The sequence below is a fragment of the Vulpes vulpes genome, chromosome 12 (genome assembly GCF_048418805.1).
Source record: "Vulpes vulpes isolate BD-2025 chromosome 12, VulVul3, whole genome shotgun sequence".
Lineage (NCBI taxonomy): Eukaryota > Metazoa > Chordata > Mammalia > Carnivora > Canidae > Vulpes > Vulpes vulpes.
Window position 1 is genome coordinate 149,195,579 of NC_132791.1, and position 19,654 is coordinate 149,215,232.

The 19,654-nt window shown below is 46.0% G+C and overlaps 1 protein-coding gene across 6 annotated transcripts in view; it reads left to right on the forward strand.

Annotated features, from left to right (window-relative positions):
- KANK4 (KN motif and ankyrin repeat domains 4) overlaps positions 1-18,815 on the forward strand; it is a 74,569-nt gene extending 55,754 nt beyond the window's left edge. For all 6 annotated transcript variants that reach the window (XM_072730749.1, XM_026006958.2, XM_026006961.2 and 3 more), the window contains 3 exons: positions 406-548; positions 11,738-11,938; positions 16,913-18,815. In XM_072730749.1, coding sequence (XP_072586850.1) covers positions 406-548; positions 11,738-11,938; positions 16,913-17,017 — 449 coding nt within the window. In that variant the 3' untranslated portion in view covers positions 17,018-18,815. The remainder of the gene's footprint in view (positions 1-405; positions 549-11,737; positions 11,939-16,912) is intronic.
- Positions 18,816-19,654: the final 839 nt, after the last annotated feature.

The following is a 19,654-nucleotide window of genomic DNA, read 5'->3' on the forward strand; positions in this document are numbered from 1 at the left end:
AAATGCACAGCTGTAGGTGATTGTGGTCAGGTGAATGATGGGCTCTAGAGCCAGACAGACCTGTGTCCTGGTCTCATTTCACCTGCACCTGGGTGGCTTATGAAGCTTCACTGACCTTCAGTGTCCAGGACATGGCTTTATGAAATAGTCACGATCACTGTACCCCTTGGTCATCTCTGACTCTACGACCATGAACTCTTCTTGCTGGATAGCGTCAGAAAACTTGTAAAGAAAACTAGCCACTTTTTAAAGTCTGCTAAAAATGTCAACATAACCACCACTGGGAAAAGACTGCTCTGTACCTAGCCTTTTACCCAGCAGGCAGGGCCCTGTTGATCAGGCTAAAGTAGACTCTCACTTCTGCTCCCTTGGGAGCTGTTCCAGGGCCCACTGCTCCTCTTGCAGGTGTCTGCAATGTTGACCATCAGAACAAAGCTGGCTATACTGCCGTGATGATCACTCCCTTGGCTTCTGCAGAGACTGACGAAGACATGGCTGTCGTCTGGAAACTCTTAAGAGAAGGAAATGTGAACATCCAAGCTACTCAGGTAGGGTGTGTGAACATGATCCCCTCTTTAATAAATATGGGTACCTCTCAGTTTTATTCTGCCAGTGGGGTGAGAAATTTCACATAGATTTATGTAGAGTTTTTAGCCCAAGAAGGCTGAGCCCTCCAAAAGGCATCTGTCCAAAGCCTGTATGTTTGGTTTCCTCAAAAACTTCTGACATCCAGGCAGGCTAGGACAGAGGTCAGTGAGCTTGTCTTCTATGTCCTGGTCTGCAACTGGGCAAAGTCCATCTGGATCTGACTTCTTGAACGAAGTGCTCCCATAGTTAGCGCTATAGTTAGCAGGAGATGGCATGTAAAGGCTGAAAAGCATTTGCTAGTGGTTGTGAAGGAAGTCCCTGCAGGTGACCCACCTCAATCATGAATTAGAAAACAGTTCAGAGGGTTGGCATGTCTCTGCTCAGCTTCTGGGCCCCCCTACGTGACAGCACAGAGTAGGGGTATGGTGCTTTGAGTTAGACAAGGCTCCATATGGAACAGAGGGAACTCCTCAAAAGACCACATACCCATCTTTGACCAATATGAAACAAGAGAGTGCATGCAACTCTCCTTTCCCCCCTAGAGTGATGAGAGATATAGCCTGTCAAGAAATGTGAAGGGCCTGAGATTGTACTCTACCTTAATGCTAACAAATTAGAATATACTAGTGTCATTCATGGATGCTGTACAAGACATGAAACTCCTGTCCCAGAGACAAAGGACAGTATATTATTCACAGCAAGAAGAGGAGCCACAGCGTTGATATTTACACCAGTTCCCTGAGCCCCAATTCCCAATTCCCATAGGGCAGTGTGAGGAGGGTCAGATCCCTGTGCACAAAGTGGACTATATTACTGGAGAGGAACCCAGGGCACAGGGAACCTGAATCTTTTATACTGGATATATCTGCCCTCTGTTTGGAAGAAGACCAATCTCTCTTTCTCTTCCAAGGCTGTTCACTGTACAAGCATCTTTAAAAAGACTGTCTAAAGTATTGTAGGATTTCACTTGTGTGGAATTTAAGAAAGTAAACAGAGGAGCATAGGGGAAGGGAGGGGAAATAAGACAAGATGACATCAGAGAGGGAGACAAACCAAAAGAGACTCTTCTTCATAGGAAACAAACTGAGGGTTGCTGGAGTGGGAGGGGGAGGGGATAGGGTAACTGGGTGATGTACATTAAGAAGGGCACTGGGTATTAAATAAGACTGATGAATCACTACTTCTGAAACTAATAATATGCTGTATGTGAATTAATTGCATCTAAATAAATTTTTAGGGATGCCTGGGTGGCTCAGCGGTTTAGTGCCTGCCCTCGGCCCAGGGCACAATCCTGGAATCCCAGGATCAAGTCCCACATCAGGCTCCCTGCATGGAGCCTGCTTCTCCCTCTGCCTGTGTCTCTGTCTCGGTCTCGGTCTCTCTATCTCTCTCTGTCTTCTCATGAATAAATAAATAAAATTTTAAAATAAATAAATACATAATTTTTTTAAAAAAGTCCATCTAGAACAAGGCAGATAGTGCCTCACTCATTGACTCACTCACTCTGAGACCCCAAAAAGGGGCTCCCAACAACATATTTTACTCCCCTGTCCACCCCCCACAAAGTGACCACAGATAGCCTACCCAGATAGTCACTTTGCACACTTCATCTTTTTTTTTTAAAGATTTTATTTATGCATGAGCGACATAGAGAGAGAGAGAGAGAGGCAGAGACACAGGCAGAGGGAGAAGCAGGCTCCATGCAGGGTGCCCGATGTGGGACTCGATCCCAGGATTCCAGGATCACACCCTGGGCTAAAGGTGGTGCTAAACCCCTGAGCCACCAGGGCTGCCCTGCACACTTCATCTAATGGCGATCTTATTGATGGCAGGAAACAGACATTTGTAGATCACTTCTGTTTTTCAAAGTATTTTCACCTAGAGCTCCTACACCATCGGATTTAATAACGCTGTTTTCATTTTATTTTATTTTTTTATTTTTTTTTTAAAGATTTTATTTATTTATTCAGGAGAGACAGAGAGAGAGGGGCAGAGACACAGGCAGAGGGAGAAGCAGGCTCCATGCCCGGAGCCTTACGTGGGACTTGATCCCAGGTCTCCAGGATCACGCCCGGGGCTGGAGACAGTGCTAAACCGCTGAGCCACCTGGGGCTGCCCTGTTTTCATTTTAAATGTTAATTTTTTTTCTAAATTGGCCCTCTTGCAAGAAAGGATGCTCACCAAAATCAAAATTAGTGCCTTTCAGTGCCCCAGCCTTTTTTTTCAATATGCCCACCCCTCATGCAGCAGAAGGAGAGGGAAAGAATCTCAAGCAGGCTCCACACTCAGTGCAGAGCCTGATGCAGGGCTTGATCTCACAACCCTGAGATCATGACCTGAGCTGAAATCAAGAGTTGGATGTTTAACGGACTAAGCCACCCAGGCGCCCCATTCCTGTGACTTTTTTTTTTTTTAATAAAAGACAAACTGATGTTCTAGGAAGGTAAGGTTGAGGTTGCTAAAGGAGGCGGTGGGAATTCATAGCTGCCTCTGCTCCCTTCATCTCCCCCCAGGGCTTTTACATAAGAGGAGAGCAGTAGGTATCAGGTAAATAAGATTGAGTTGGGAGGCTGGGAGTCTCCCAGGCTAAGCAGTTTATTTCTTTTTGTATCTCCAGGATCAGCACAGCACCTGGCATGCAGCACTCTGTAAATAGCATTGAATTAGACTGTATTGAATTGCACCAGGAGGGAGGTGAGGAAGACAGGAGAAGTCAGGCAGAGGGGCAGATGAACATAGGTCATTTGGCTTTAATACCACTTGGAAAGTGGGGTCTCAATTGAACTCTCATGGTCTGGTTAGTCCAGTAGAGGAAGAACCATTACTTCAGGGCTGAATAAAAGCATTCCAAAAGGCAAACAGGCTTCTCTGGAAAGATCGGTCTATATTCCAGAGAAATAGAGAACCAGGACACCTAAGAATACATTCCCACATACCGAGTATTTGTCATACATGATCTCTCGTGCTCATAGCAATTAGGGCTAACGCATGCACAGCACTGGAGTCTCACAGCAACCCCAGAAGGCAGGTAACATTGCTAAGCATCCCCATTTTCCCAGATCAGGAAAAGTCATCGAGAGGTTAATTTGTCCAGATTCACATAGATAATAAGCAGCACAGCCAGGATTTTCCTGATTGCATACTCCCTTTCTTTTTTCTAAGCCCCAGCATTCTGGGCAGGGAAGCATAATCCATCAGTGACTGCAGATTGGCCCTTAATCAGTGAACAAACACATCAGCAACCATGTCCTCAGCACTTTTTACATGTAAGACACAGTGCTCAGAGCCACATGGGAGCTGAAAGGACAGAAAACAGAGTTGTTGCCTCATTCTCACAGCCTTAAAAAACCCTGAGCTGCCTGGAACCCAGGAGAACCAGGAGGGCAAAATCTAATCAAGCTGTGTAAGAGAGCCATGTATATAAAAGGAAAATCTATGAGAAGTAATGGCCAATTTATAATCAGAAAAATGGTTACCACATACTTTTATATTTACATCCTTTATTTCACTTGATTCCCACAAGAGTCCTGTGAGGTGCACGGGCCAGATCATTTTTTTTTTGTTTTGTTTTGTTTTTTTAATTAATTTTTATTGGTGTTCAATTTACCAACATACAGAAAAACACCCAGTGCTCATCCCGTCAAGTGTCCACCTCAGTGCCCGTCACCCCTTCCCCTCCAACACCCGCCCTCCTCCCCTTCCACCACCCCTAGTTCGTTTCCCCGAGTTAGGAGTCTTTATGTTCTGTCTCCCTTCCTGATATTTCCCAACATTTCTTCTCCCTTCCTTTATATTCCCTTTCACCATTATTCATATTCCCCAAATGAATGAGAACATACACTGTTTGTCCCTCTCCGATTGACTTATTTCACTCAGCATAATACCCTCCAGTTCCATCCACGTTGAAGCAAATGGTGGGTATTTGTCGTTTCTAATTGCTGAGTAATATTCCATTGTATACATAGACCACATCTTCCTTATCCATTCATCTTTCGATGGACACCGAGGCTCCTTCCACAGTTTGGCTATTGTGGCCATTGCTGCTAGAAACATCGGGGTGCAGGTGTCCCGACGTTTCATTGCATCTGAATCTTTGGGGTAAATCCCCAACAGTGCAATTGCTGGGTCGTAGGGCAGGTCTATTTTTAACTCTTTGAGGAACCTCCACACAGTTTTCCAGAGTGGCTGCACCAGTTCACATTCCCACCAACAGTGTAAGAGGGTTCCCTTTTCTCCACATCCTGTCCAACATTTGTGGTTTCCTGCCCTGTTAATTTTCCCCATTCTCACTGGTGTGAGGTGGTATCTCATTGTGGTTTTGATTTGTATTTCCCTGATGGCAAGTGATGCAGAGCATTTTCTCATGTGCATGTTGGCCATGTCCATGTCTTCCTCTGTGAGATTTCTCTTCATGTCTTTTGCCCATTTCATGATTGGATTGTTTGTTTCTTTGGTGTTGAGTTTAATAAGTTCTTTATAGATTTTGGAAACTAGCCCTTTATCTGATATGTCATTTGCAAATATCTTCTCCCATTCTGTAGGTTGTCTTTTAGTTTTGTTGACTGTATCCTTTGCTGTGCAAAAGCTTCTTATCTTGATGAAGTCCCAATAGTTCATTTTTGCTTTTGTTTCTTTTGCCTTTGTGGATGTATCTTGCAAGAAGTTACTGTGGCCAAGTTCAAAAAGGGTGTTGCCTGTGTTCTCCTCTAGGATTTTGATGGACTCTTGTCTCACATTTAGATCTTTCATCCATTTTGAGTTTATCTTTGTGTATGGTGAAAGAGAGTGGTCCAGTTTCATTCTTCTGCATGTGGATGTCCAATTTTCCCAGCACCATTTATTGAAGAGACTGTCTTTCTTCCAATGGATAGTCTTTCCTCCTTTATCGAATATTAGATGACCGTACATTTCAGGGTCCACTTCTGGGTTCTCTATTCTGTTCCATTGATCTATGTGTCTGTTTTTGTGCCAGTACCACACTGTCTTGATGACCACAGCTTTGTAGTACAACCTGAAATCTGGCATTGTGATGCCCCCAGATATGGTTTTCTTTTTTAAAATTCCCCTGGCTATTCGGGGTCTTTTCTGATTCCACACAAATCTTAAAATAATTTGTTCTAACTCTCTGAAGAAAGTCCATGGTATTTTGATAGGGATTGCATTAAACGTATAAATTGCCCTGGGTAACATTGACATTTTTACAATATTAATTCTGCCAATCCATGAGCATGGAATATTTTTCCATCTCTTTGTGTCTTCCTCAATTTCTTTCAGAAGTGTTCTATAGTTTTTAGGGTATAGATCTTTTACCTCTTTGGTTAGGTTTATTCCTAGGTATCTTATGCTTTTGGGTGCAATTGTAAATGGGATTGACTCCTTAATTTCTCTTTCTTCAGTCTCATTGTTAGTGTATAGAAATGCCATTGATTTCTGGGCATTGATTTTGTATCCTGCCACGCTACCAAATTGCTGTATGAGTTCTAGCAATCTTGGGGTGGAGGCTTTTGGGTTTTCTATGTAGAGTATCATGTCATCGGCGAAGAGGGAGAGTTTGACTTCTTCTTTGCCAATTTGAATGCCTTTAATGTCTTTTTGTTGTCTGATTGCTGAGGCGAGGACTTCCAGAACGATGTTGAACAGCAGTGGTGAGAGTGGACATCCCTGTCTTGTTCCTGATCTTAGGGGAAAGGCTCCCAGTGCTTCCCCATTGAGAATGATATTTGCTGTGGGCTTTTCGTAAATGGCTTTTAAGATGTCGAGGAAAGTTCCCTCTATCCCAACACTCTGAAGGGTTTTGATCAGGAATGGATGCTGTATTTTGTCAAATGCTTTCTCTGCATCTAATGAGAGTATCATATGGTTCTTGGTTTTTCTCTTGCTGATATGATGAATCACAGTGATGGTTTTATGAGTGTTGAACCAGCCTTGTGTCCCAGGGATAAATCCTACTTGGTCATGGTGAATAATTTTCTTAATGTGTTGTTGGATCCTATTGGCTAGTATCTTGTTGAGAATTTTTGCATCCATGTTCATCAGGGATATTGGTCTGTAATTCTCCTTTTTGGTGGGGTCTTTGTCTGGTTTCGGAATTAAGGTGATGCTGGCCTCATAGAACGAATTTGGAAGTACTCCATCTCTTTCTATCTTTCCAAACAGCTTTAGTAGAATAGGTATGATTTCTTCTTTAAACGTTTGATAGAATTCCCCTGGGAAGCCATCTGGCCCTGGACTCTTGTGTCTTGGGAGGTTTTTGATGACTGCTTCAATTTCCTCCCTGGTTATTGGCCTGTTCAGGTTTTCTATTTCTTCCTGCTCCAGTTTTGGTAGTTTGTGGCTTTCCAGGAATGCGTCCATTTCTTCTAGATTGCCTAATTTATTGGCGTACAGCTGTTCATAATATGTTTTTAAAATCGTTTGTATTTCCTTGGTGTTGGTAGTGATCTCTCCTTTCTCATTCATGATTTTATTAATTTGAGTCTTCTCTCTCTTCTTTTTAATAAGGTTGGCTAATGGTTTATCTATCTTATTAATTCTTTCAAAGAACCAACTCCTGGTTCTGTTGATCTGTTCCACAGTTCTTTTGGTCTCGATATCATTGAGTTCTGCTCGAATTTTAATTAACTCTCTTCTTCTGCTGGGGGTGGGGTCTATTTGTTGCTTTTTCTCTAGTTCCTTTATGTGTAAGGTGAGCTTTTGAATTTGAGATCTTTCCAGTTTTTGAATGGATGCTTGTATTGCAATGTATTTCCCCCTCAGGACTGCTTTTGCTGCATCCCAAAGATTTTGAACGGTTGTATCTTCATTCTCATTAGTTTCCATGAATCTTTTTAATTCTTCCTTAATTTCCTGGTTGACCTTTTCATCTTTTAGCAGGATGGTCCTTAACCTCCATGTGTTTGTGGTCCTTCCATACTTCTTGTTGTGATTAAGTTCTAATTTCAAGGCATTATGGTCTGAGAATATACAAGGGACTATCCCGATCTTTTGGTATCGGTTCAGACCCGATTTGTGACCCAGTATGTGGTCTATTCTGGAGAAAGTTCCATGTGCACTTGAGAAGAATGTGTATTCAGTTGAGTTTGGATGTAAAGTTCTGTAGATATCTGTGAAATCCATCTGGTCCAGTGTATCATTTAAAGCTCTCGTTTCTTTGGAGATGTTGTGCTTAGAAGACCTATCCAGGGTAGAAAGAGCTAGATTGAAGTCACCAAGTATAAGTGTATTATTATCAAGGTATTTCTTGAGTTTGGTTATTAATTGGTTTAAATATTTGGCAGCTCCCACATTCGGGGCATATATATTGAGGATTGTTAAGTCCTCTTGTTGGATAGATCCTTTGAGTATGAGATAGTGTCCCTCTTCATCTCTCACTATAGTCTTTGGGGTAAATTTTAATTTATCTGATATAAGGATGGCAACCCCTGCTTTCTTTTGAGGACCATTTGAATGGCAAATGGTTCTCCAACCTTTTATTTTCAGGTTGTAGGTGTCCTTCTGTCTAAAATGAGTCTCTTGTAGACAGCAAATAGATGGGTCCTGCTTTTTAATCCAGTCTGAAACCCTGCGCCTTTTGATGGGGTCATTAAGCCCATTCACGTTCAGAGTTACTATTGATAGATATGAGTTTAGTGTCATCATATCTATTCAGTCCTTGTTTTTGTGGATTGTTCCACTGAACTTCTTCTTAGAGGGGAGTTTTAAGAGTCCCCCTTAAAATTTCTTGCAGAGCTGGTTTGGAGGTTACATATTCTTTCAGTTCCTGCCTGTCTTGGAAGCTCTTTATCTCTCCTTCCATTTTGAATGAAAGCCTTGCTGGATAAAGTATTCTTGGTTGCATGTTCTTTTCATTTAGGACCCTGAATATATCCTGCCAGCCCTTTCTGGCCTGCCAGGTCTCTGTGGAGAGGTCTGCTGTTACCCTAATATTCCTCCCCATAAAAGTCAGGGACTTTTTTTCTCTTGCTGCTTTAAGGATCTTCTCCTTATCTTTGGAATTTGCAAGCTTCACTATTAAATGTCGAGGTGTCGAACGGTTTTTGTTGATTTTAGGGGGGGATCTCTCTATTTCCTGGATCTGAATGCCTGTTTCCCTTCCCAGATTAGGAAAGTTTTCAGCTAGGATTTGTTCAAATACATATTCTGGCCCTCTGTCCCTTTCGGCGCCCTCAGGAACCCCAATTAAACGTAGGTTTTTCTTCCTCAGGCTGTCATTTATTTCCCTTAATCTATCCTCATGATCTTTTAATTGCTTGTCTCTTTTTTCCTCAGTTTCCCTCTTTGCCATCAACTTGTCTTCTATGTCACTCACTCGTTCTTCCACCTCGTTAACCCTCGTCGTTAGGACTTCTAGCTTGGATTGCATCTCATTTAATTGATTTTAAATTTCTGCCTGATTGGATCTAAATTCTGCAGTCATGAAGTCTCTTGAGTCCTTTATGGTTTTTTCTAGAGCCACCAGTAGCTGTAAAATAGTGCTTCTGAATTGGCTTTCTGACATTGAATTGTAATCCATATTTTGTAACTCTGTGGGAGAGTGGGCTGTTTCTGATTCTTTTTTTTTGAGGTGAGGTTTTCCTTCTAGTCATTTTGCTCAGTGCAGAGTGGCCAAAAACAAGTTGTATTGGGAAAAGGAGAAAAAGAGAGAGAAGGAAAGAAAAGAGAAAAAGAAAAAAGAGAAAGAAGGAAAAAAAAGGGGGGGGGAAGAGAAGAAAAAGAAAGAAAAAGAAAGAAAGGAGAAAAAAGAAAAAAAAAGGGTGGGGTGGGGGAAGCAATCAGAAATCAAGAAGAAAGAAAGAAAAAAAAAGCACAAAAAAAAAAAAAAAAAAAAACACGGGGGAGTATCTTCCGATTCTGTGTACTTTTAAGTCCCTTGACTTCCCTTGGAAGTGGTCCGTCTCGCTGGTCTTCTGGGGGAGGGGCCTGCTGTGCTGATTCTCAGGTGTTAGCACTTGGGGGAGCTGCTCCGCCCCTGCCTGGTGCAGGGCTCAGTGGGGGTTGTTCACCCCGTGAGGCCCCGGGAGGAAGCCACAGTGGCGGGGGCAGCTCTGGGACCCTGGAGTCAGCTCCCGCAGTAGCTCCGGGGCTCTCCGTCTGCAGGGCCTGGGGGCTCCCGGGCGGGGCCGCTGTTCTGCTCAGCTCCAGGCAGGAGCGTCCTTGCTGTCCTGGGCCCTCCCGGCCTCTGCCTGTCCCGGGGGAGGCCGGATCCTGGGCTGTGTCCCGGCGCCCTGTGCTCTGGGGCCTGCGCTGTTGGATTCGCGCTCCCGCCCCGCCGCCCCCTCCGCGGAGCCGCCGCCCGAGCCCCTCCGAGCTGTTCCCGGAGCCGCGCCGCCCCCTCCGCGGAGCTTCTTCCTCCGCCCAAGCTGCCGCCCCCGCGCTGCTCCCGGAGCCGCGCAGCCCCCTCCGCGGAGCCGCCGCCCGAGCCCCTCCGAGCTGCTCCGGGTCCCGCCGAGCGCTGCAGCCCTTAGGGAGCTCGGCGCACTCTCCGGGGCGCAGTTCCTCTGTTACTGTCCCCGGGAGCCCGAGGGCATCCCCGCCTTTCTGGGGATCCTGCTCCAATTCCCCGGGAGGCCTTTCCGCGGGGAAGGTCGGTGCAGCTCCTGCTCCTCCGGGACGGGGCTCTCCTGTCCTGGGGACACTCGCCCCGGCCTCAGCCCGGCTCCTCGCGGGCCCCTCCCCCTTGGCGGCCTTTTGTGTCTTTATTTCTTTTCCCTCTTCCTACCTTGGTAGAAGCGCGAACTCTTCTCACTGGAGCGTTCCAGGTGGTCTCTCTTTAAATCTCAGGCCGAATTCGTAGATTTTCAGGATGATTGGATGGTTTTCTAGGTAATTTGTTGAGGACAGGTGACTTGGAGACCCTGCTCTTCCGCCATCTTGCCTGTTTCTCCTCCCAGATCATTTTTATAATAATTTTTAAGAAAAGAGAAAAACCAAGATTTGAGGAATACAAGTGACATGACCAGAGTCACACACTAGGAGAACAGCAGAACCAGGGCTTGGACTCCTTTTCTGACCCCAAGCTATTGCCACATGTGCTAATGACTACTGGCATGGCAAAAATGGTCAATGGTGGGGCACCTGGCTGGCTCAGTCTGAAGAGTATGAGACTCTTGGTCTCGGGTTTGTGAATTTGAGTCCCAAGCTCGGTGTAGACCTTACTTAAATAAAATAAAAATTTTTTAAAATGTCGGGGGCGCCTGGGTGGCTCAGTTGGTTAAGCATCTGCCTTTCGCTCATGTCATGTGTGACCCCAGAGTCCTGGGATCAAGCCCCGTGTGGGGGTCCCCGTTCAGTGAGGAGTATGCTTCTCCCTCTCCGGTTGCCCCTCCCCTCACTCATGCATGCTCTATCTTAAATAAATAAATTTAATTAATTAATTAAATAACTTAGAAAAAAATTTCAATGGCTATGGATTAGAAATGATCATAGGACCATGCAAGCAGAGATCTTGTCAAGACAAAGAGAGTTCTGGATATCACTAAACTGAAAACACCAGGAGTGTTCTGAGCAGACCAAGGCTTCCTGGAGGAAGTTAGTTAGGCTGGGCAGACAATTGGAAGCTATGGTGCAGAAGCATTCAACCTTTTGTTTACTCTCTCTCATTCCACATTTACCAGCATGTACTCAGTGCCAGGCACTGGGAGACAGAGATGAAATGAAAAAGACAGTCCCTGCCATCAAAACTTTCACAGTCCATAAGAAAGAGAGAGAGATTGGGCAGCCCAGGTGGCTCAGTGCTGCCTTCGGCCCAGGGCATGATCCTGGGGATCTGGGATCAAGTCCCACATCAGGCTCCCTGCCTGGAGGCTGCTTCTCCCTCTGCCTGTGTCTCTGCCTCTCTCTCTCTCTCTCTGTCTCTCATGAATAAATAAATAAAATCCTTAAAGAGAGAGAGAGCTTGACAGGTTGCAATACCAAGTGGTAAGCTGTGTTACCGATCCCGTGCCTGTGGGGTTAGCAGCGGGCTTGAGAGAGGATGTAGCATTTGACTAGTGTTTGGGAAGGGCAGAAGTTTGCTGGGTAGAGAAGGATGCATCCAACCCCAGCGGCAGAAGGAGATTCAGATCAACGTCATTTTCTGGAAAAGTCTTTGCCCCAGTCTGCCCAGGCTGGAGAGGGGATGCTCACCACGACCCTGTGCTCTGTGTGGCAGGGAGGCCAGACTGCGCTGATGCTGGGAGTCAGCCACGACAGGGAGGACATGGTCCAGGCGCTGCTGAGCTGCCAGGCAGATGTCAACGTGCAGGACCACGAGGGATCCTCGGCCCTCATGCTGGCCTGTCGCCATGGCAACGCCGACATGGTGCGGCTGCTCCTGGCACACCCGGCCTGCGACAGCAGCCTGACGGACAAGGTGAGACTTGCAAGCCATTAACAAGTAGGTGTTTTACTTCCCTTCTTGAAAAGTGGCTGGCCAGCCAGCAGAATTCAAGCGACAGAAGTGACCTCATAAAGCTGTTGTGGGATTTAAATGACATGTTCCATGGTAAATGCCAGGAGACCTGGGGCTGGAAAACTCCAAGCCATAACCTTTCGTACCATCCTGAAGGGAATGCACCCAGGCCTGGCCTTGGCCCTGAACCGCCTCTGGTCACAGCAATAACTGCATGTGGGTTTTGGAGCAGCAGCTTGGACAAGGAAGCTCTGCTGCCCATGGGGACTCCTTCATCCGTGAGGGAACCAAGTACAAACTATTTCCACATTCTGTCCATGACCCACTTTACGGGATGGCCCATTTCATCAAGCCAGCCTGCTCAAAGTTGCATTTCCAGACGTGTGCTTCTTAAGTAAGCCTCTTTGTCAGCTGATGGTGATGATGATGACGAGGATGATGGTGATGATGGCTACGGTGATGACAGTCATGATGGTGGCCGGCATGTACCCAGTGCTTGCTCAGTGCTGGGAGCACTGACTGCGGATCATGTCATTACAGCCCACAACAACTTCATGCGGTTGTCTCTGTTGATGCCACCCATTTGCTTCAAGGTAACAGTCACTGAATAATTATGTAACACTCCCTAAATCACACAGCTGGTGCAAGCCAGCTCCATCAGGCTCTTTAGAGTACTCTCAGGAGCCAGGCCCTTTCCATGCATTAGCTCACTAATCCTCTCAATAATCTAGTGATGGAGACACTTCCATCCCCATTTTTACATAAGGAAACAGAAGCCTAGGGAGTTTATGAAGCTACCATAAGGTCACAAGCTGCTGGTTCTTGGAGCAAGGATTCAAGCCCAGGCCTGACTTCAGGGTCCTTAACATTAGTTGGCACTCCAGACTTCTCTACACTTTCTTAACATCCGTAGTCTGAAGGGAAAAAAGGCCTGGAGAGAGAAAGAGTCCCTTCCCTGCCCAAGGAAAGACCTTCTCACTGGGCCACATCTGAACCACCTAAGATTGTCCCATCATTGCTTCAGGCAGCACTGATGTGTGGGTCTCTCACACCACAACCAGGCAGCACGCACCCTGGACCACTGTCTTCAGTTTCCTTGAGCCCCAACTCTGCCCAAATCCATTTCTGAGATAAGAGCACAGACCCTCTGGAAATGCATGTGGGAATAGTAGTGGGTTGCTGGAAATAAGAACCTCCTGTTCCAAACATATGGTCAGACAAAGGATCTGTGTTCCTGAACTCCCTGCAGGGTTGCCCTGGGGCAGAAAGAGGCAGCTCCCCACCCCCCCACCCCCCGCCCCGCCTCCCGGCTTCTTTTCTGGAACAGGCCCAGAGTCCTCCTAGGAGTGACTGTTGCCCTGAGAAAGCCTGAAAGGGCAGGCCTGGGGGACAGGGAGTATGAACTTTAGAAATCACTGATTAGCTGGAATACCCAGGTAGTGAATCTGAGAGCATTTCCTGGATACCACTGTCCAGGTCTGTAGCAGGTAAGAGATAGTGCATGTCTGCTTTCAGGAGCTGCAGGGCTCTGTTGTCAGCTGGACAAATGGAGCGATTGCTAGAAGCATGGACTTGAAACACTCGTGAGTTGGAAACTGGGTTTAGTAACTGTGGTTCAGACAGGTCACCTAACCACTCTTAGCCTTTGTGGAGGGGAGGCGGGGCTGCTGCTAAACATCCTGCAATAAAGAATTATAGGCAATCTGACCCAATACATTCATAAGCTAAGGAACTCCAGCCTGGGCGATTGCTGAAGGCCAGGCAGGATTAGACCACTGTCTCAGTCAGCGCTGGGAAGAGCTAGACCAGGGCTGAGGCCCAGGGCAGGGCTGGGATCCCAGGAGGGAGGAACAGGACAGCTACATACATGGTGGCGGAAGCTCATCATAGAAGACAGGGGATCAGGGGACACCCAGCACCACAGGGGTGCCCAGGGTGTCAGCAGCAGACCACCCCAATTGTGGCCCACTCACCTGCTGCCTGCTTGGGTCGGGGCTGACTCAGGATTCACACCCCAATTTCCCAAAGGGAACTTGGGTGGGACATGTCACAGGGACAATGAACTGCTGACAGGCCTTACCAAGCACCAAGTCCTGTTCCTCCAGCCTTAACCCTGGTCACCACATCATTCCAGTGTGCACCTTGCCTATGGAGACTCAGATGCAGGTTTGAATGACCTGATAATTTCTTTGGAAAACTCAGAGAGAATTCATGTCCTAAACTCGGTTTTTCTCAACCTACCAGTACTTAAAGGTTGATGTAAATGTGGAACCCCTAGAACCATCAGCAAGGCACTTTCTCTAGGCTTAGAAGGTAATCTGAGAAACTGGTCACCCAGCTTCTTGAGACTAGGAAGAGGAAGTGATGAAGACTGGGCTCTGGGGCTCACACTAAGAAGGCCTCCAAAGTACCCATCACATTGAAAGCTTCCTAAGGCAGAGACTATACCTTGCACATTGGTCATTGAAAGACAACCCCACTACCACACACACACACACACACACACGTACACGTGTGTGCTGCCTGCCTGAGCCTCTCCCACTTCTTCAGGCCTTCAGTGTTCCCCAGCCACGACTTGCCAGGTGGGTTTCCCACTGGAGCTGCACACTATCACCTTGTTCCCAGGGCTCTGGCAGAGGCATTTGAGGGATACACCTTTCCCGGGTGGTCTCTCTGGCCACACTTTCTGAATGGAATGGGGCCCCCTACTCTCCAGGTCTGCAGGTTAGAAGCCCACAGATGCAGGCTGTCATCTCCAGAGGTGCCCTGCTCAAAGATGCATGTGTCCCCTGGGGCTGGTCCATGGCTCTGTCCCATAATCATAGTAATCACAACATCTTCGGGTTCACCTCGAGCCTCAGGGTTGACAAAGGGCGGCAATGGAAACCAGAGTCCAGAGGGATAGGCCTACAAAAACCCAGCCTCCTCTCTTCAATCGAAACTATGCAGGCTGTTTCTAGAAGGCTCCTCTGCTTAAGATCTTTGCTTTATTCCACCCTGGCCCAACTTGGAGAATACTCCTTAGGAGTTCCTTTGCTCAGAATCTTCATGAACTTGGAATGATTATCTCTTTGTTATCATCCTGCACTCCCTCTTTCAACAATGCTTGCTGGGTGCCGACCAAGGGACAGGCAGTGGGCCAGGTGCTGGGATGTTATTGCTGGGCTGGCAGCCACAGGCCAGATCTAGCGTCTGACCTCATGGAGGCCGAAATTTATCAATAGCTCCACAGACACCAATTTATAAATGCTGGTGAAAGGAAGATACAATCATGAGGCGTTTTCAGGGAAAGAAGCTCTTATGTTTTGTGAAGCCCATGCATATCCTTTGGGGTCCTGCTGAAACACCATTTCCTTCCTTTGCTTTCCCAACCCCAACACACACACACACACACACACACACACACACACACACACACACAAACACCATCCTCTCCCTTGAGCTCAGTCTGTTCCTCTTCTGGCTTCTTTGGCTCTTTGCCATGCATTATAGTGATTTATAAGCATGTGGAGCCCCGATGGCAGCTGGACTCCATCCTGATGAAGACTGAAGAGCTTTCAGCTGAGTGTGAACACCTCCCACCTGCTTCTGTGGATTTTCACATTTTAGGAAGTAATTCCACTCATACACAATAGGGCAGAGAACAATTCAATGGGGACTTGGGTGCCCCCCAGCATATTAAATCCATGAATATTTATGAAGCAGAATATAAAAATACTAACTGGGCTACATAAAGGTCACAGATAGCCTCATATTGGGCTTTCACCTCCAAATGAGTTACCAAAAAAAAAAAAGTGGTTTGGAGCTGTGGGATTTCAGAATTTGAGAATGGAATTGAAAAGACCATGGCTGCCATCACAGAGCACAGTGTCTGCTGCAGCGAGTTGGCCTTCCCCCTCACTCTTTGTAGAGAATGGCCTGTGTTGTTGGCTGGGAGGTCCTCTGAACACTGCTTCTTTAGGCCATGGGCCTGGCAGCTCCCTGCACTGCTGCAGCACTGTAAAAAGCACCGTGGTATCCTGCATCAGGTGTAAAAATGCGCATGTCCTTCTGTGCCCTAAACCCACTTCTAAGAGTTAGTCCTCAAGAAATAACTAGAAATGGGGAAGTGCTTTCTGTACTAAATCTATGATGATGAAGACCTGGAAACAATGTAAGTCTCCAAGAGAAGAGAAAATTCAGTAAGTTATGGAATATTACACAGCCAATTAGAAAAATTCTATGTTATGACGACTGTGTAAGAACAGGGAAAAAATCTTCTAGTGTGCCATGGTACGTGAAAAATAAAAGCAGATTCACAATTGATATATACTATCATTCCTCTTTTTATTTTTTAATTTTTATTTATTTATGATAGAGAGAGAGAGAGAGAGAGAGAGAGGCAGAGACATAGGCAGAGGGAGAAGCAGGCTCCATGCACCGGGAGCCCGATGTGGGATTCGATCCCGGGTCTCCAGGATCGCGCCCTGGGCCAAAGGCAGGCGCCAAACCGCTGTGCCACCCAGGGATCCCCCTCATTCCTCTTTTTAAAAACCAACAACAGATTTGCACAAGAGAAAAGACTAGAGGGAAACATACCAAAAGGCTAACTTTCGTTGAGGTCTGGGTAATGGAAAAATGGAAGAGTTATTCTTTTTCTTGTTTTCCAATTAAAAAAAAATTAAAAACCATGTGGGAAAAACCAACCAACCAACCATGTGACACTTCTTTATTTCCATCAGTACAGATTTCCCAGAAGTGAATGTTGTTTCCATGGAAGGCGACCCATTTTTCATGATCCTCATGCCATTCCAATTTCCACCTCTCCTAGGGTTTCTAGATGCTTGGAATAGACGTCGATGCCCCAATGCCCTCTGTGTACGTCCAACTCACCCTTCTCTGTGGCTGGAAGCAGACAGGATAAAATTTGTTTCTCTTTTTCTTTCTTCCCTGTAGGCTGGCCGAACAGCTCTGTCCATCGTTCTGAAATCACCCGCCCATGTGGAAATCGCAGGGCTTCTGCGGGCCCACGCAGAGCAGGGCAGGTCCCTGGGGCCCTAGGGGCTAAGGAAAAACTGGCAGCTGGAGACAAAAGGCTCCTTCTCTGCGCTCCTTAGCCCTTGGAGAGGGCATGGGTCACAGCCAGAGGGCCACCCTTCAAGAAAAGAAACGATGTCAAATATGCACATACATTCCTGTTATATAATTCTGCTCATTAGAACGCTTTGTAGTTTTTGCCTTAGGCCAAACCCCAAACTACGCAGGCTACAGAGCAGGGTATAAGGTGCAGAGTGCATCGGTGTTGTCTAAAAATCCCAAACATCTTCAGCCTTGAATTCCTTATGACTCTATCCTTTGTAGCACCATGTAGCAAGCACACAGGCAGGAGCACATTAGCAAAGCAATACTTTTTACGTGGAATTTTAAAGTGCACCATCTTTTTGTTTTGTAATCAGTTTCATGAATATGTTCCATTGAATATGCATGTCTAGAGAGGAATGGGCGGGGGGGTGGGGGGAGGTGGATTGAAGCAGCCACCCAGGCAATCATCCTCTAGAGGACCCTAGGAGAGTCACCACACAGCTGAAACTGAACAAACCACATCTGGGGCCTTTGTTTAGCTGGGGCTGATAGAGAAATCTTAAATTCAGGTAAAGTAGGAAGACCATATTGGCATCAATGCCAGATACACAGTCTTGGTCATTCCTGAGTCATTAAGTGGCTCCAATTTGTGCCAGGGAAATTGGAATTAATCAGGAAATCCAATTCAGTAAAGCACACCAAGTGTATTTAGGCAGAGTCTCGTTCTATCAGCTATTCTGAATCTATGAAAGAAATAAGTGGGAGCGAGCATCCTCTTGGGGATAGGTTGTTGTCATCCAGAAGCCACCACATTTCCTCTGTAGCCATATCTATGGCCTCATGGGAATCCTGGCTTCTTTCCCCTCAGCACCCTTGAGTGAGCTCTGAGCCCCCATGATGCTCTGAGGTTCCTGGTTGCAGAACCTGCCAACCTGGATGGCAGCAGGAGTGTGGGAGCTGGGCAGGGCAATGGCCCCCCAGGGCTGACTGCTCTCTCTGCCAGACAGTTCTTTCTTAAACTTCCATAATCCCAGGGGCTGATCTGTACATGGCTTTTATTCAGTAACTCACACAAGCCTATCTATGAATTTGTTCTTAAAGTCTCTTATGCAAAAAATTCTCTTTATATAAAAAGAAAAGGCATCAAAGTTTAGGGAGCCTTGCATTGGAAACTCAAAAGCTTGAGTTCTCATTTTGACTCCTTTGCCAATTTGCTTTGGTGCCTCTTAGGTGAGTCACGAAATCTCCGTGGGCCCTGGTTTCATCATCTCTAAGAAAGGAAATCATTATACAACCTACCTTCTGCAGGTGTTGTACAAGGAACAGCTGATAGAGATTTTGCAATCCAATTTGTAACCCATAAAGTCTGTCTGCAGAAACGGCGCAGCAAACTTCTGTACACTGTTGGGATTCATGATAGTCTCAAAAGTCCCAGAGCAGGACCCTGACATGTGATGGTGTTGCTCAGAGGTAGAGAGAGTGGAGCAAATAATAAGCAAAAAATACTTTAAGTGGGTTTAGTTTGACCTCAAAGCACATTTTAAGAGCAAAAACCCACCTTAAAAAAATGTTCTAGCCCCGTGCTTCTCAAACTTTGATATGTATACAATCACTTGTAGATCTTGTTAGAATGCAGTAGGTCCGAGGGGAAAAGACCTGAAAGTCTACATTTCTAACCAGTTCTCAGGGGATGCTGATGTTCTTGGGCCACACCGCGCTTGGAGTAGCAAGGCTCTGGCCTGGCCTGACTGTTTATATATTAAAATGCTGCCTCTCAGTCTTTTGTCTGAAGTTGTTTCTTTGCATTTCTGTAGTCTTGGTTCTTGGAATTTGCATTGTGGGTCTTATTCCCTATTGTAGTTCTGCAGACAGCAGTAGGGGGCCCGGGTCCTATGTTGCCAATTTAGAGTCTATTTTTGCATCTCATGTTAGGGTGGCAACTTCATTTGGGTCACATTATCTTTTAATGATTTCATTTGAGTCCAGCTATCAAAAACAGCTTATTTACCAGAGAAGACAAGCTGGTTTGCCTAGGATTTGAGGCCACTGAGTCACTCTCAAAAAGGCTTTTTAATCCTTTCTCAGATTTTTAGTACGTTTCTTTTCATCTTGACTTAGGAATGAGAACACATGATCTCCTTATAACCATTCCATTCCATGGGAATGTCTGAGCCCAGAACATGGTGAGATTGAACAAGCATAGCCTGTTGCCCTGTCATTGTCTCTCAGCTCCAGTATTCATTCAACCAACAGCTATTGAAACTAGCCAGGTGCCTGACACTATTCCTGGTACTGACTTTTATTTCTGTATTTATTTAGTTTAGTCATTTCAACTTTATTATTTTTTTAAGATTTTATTCATTCATTTGAGAAAGAGAGGGAGAGGGAGGAGTGGGAGATGGAGCAGAGGGAGAAGAGAACAAGTAGGCTCCACTCTGTGTGTAGAGCCCAATGTAGGGTTTGATCCCATGACCCCAAATCATGACCTGAGCCAAAACCAAGAGTCAGAAGCTTAACAGACTAAGCCATCCAGAGCCCTTCAACTTAGTTATCTTTTTGTTATTGAAGTATGAGTGACATACAATGTTTTATTAGTTTCAGGTATACAGTATATTA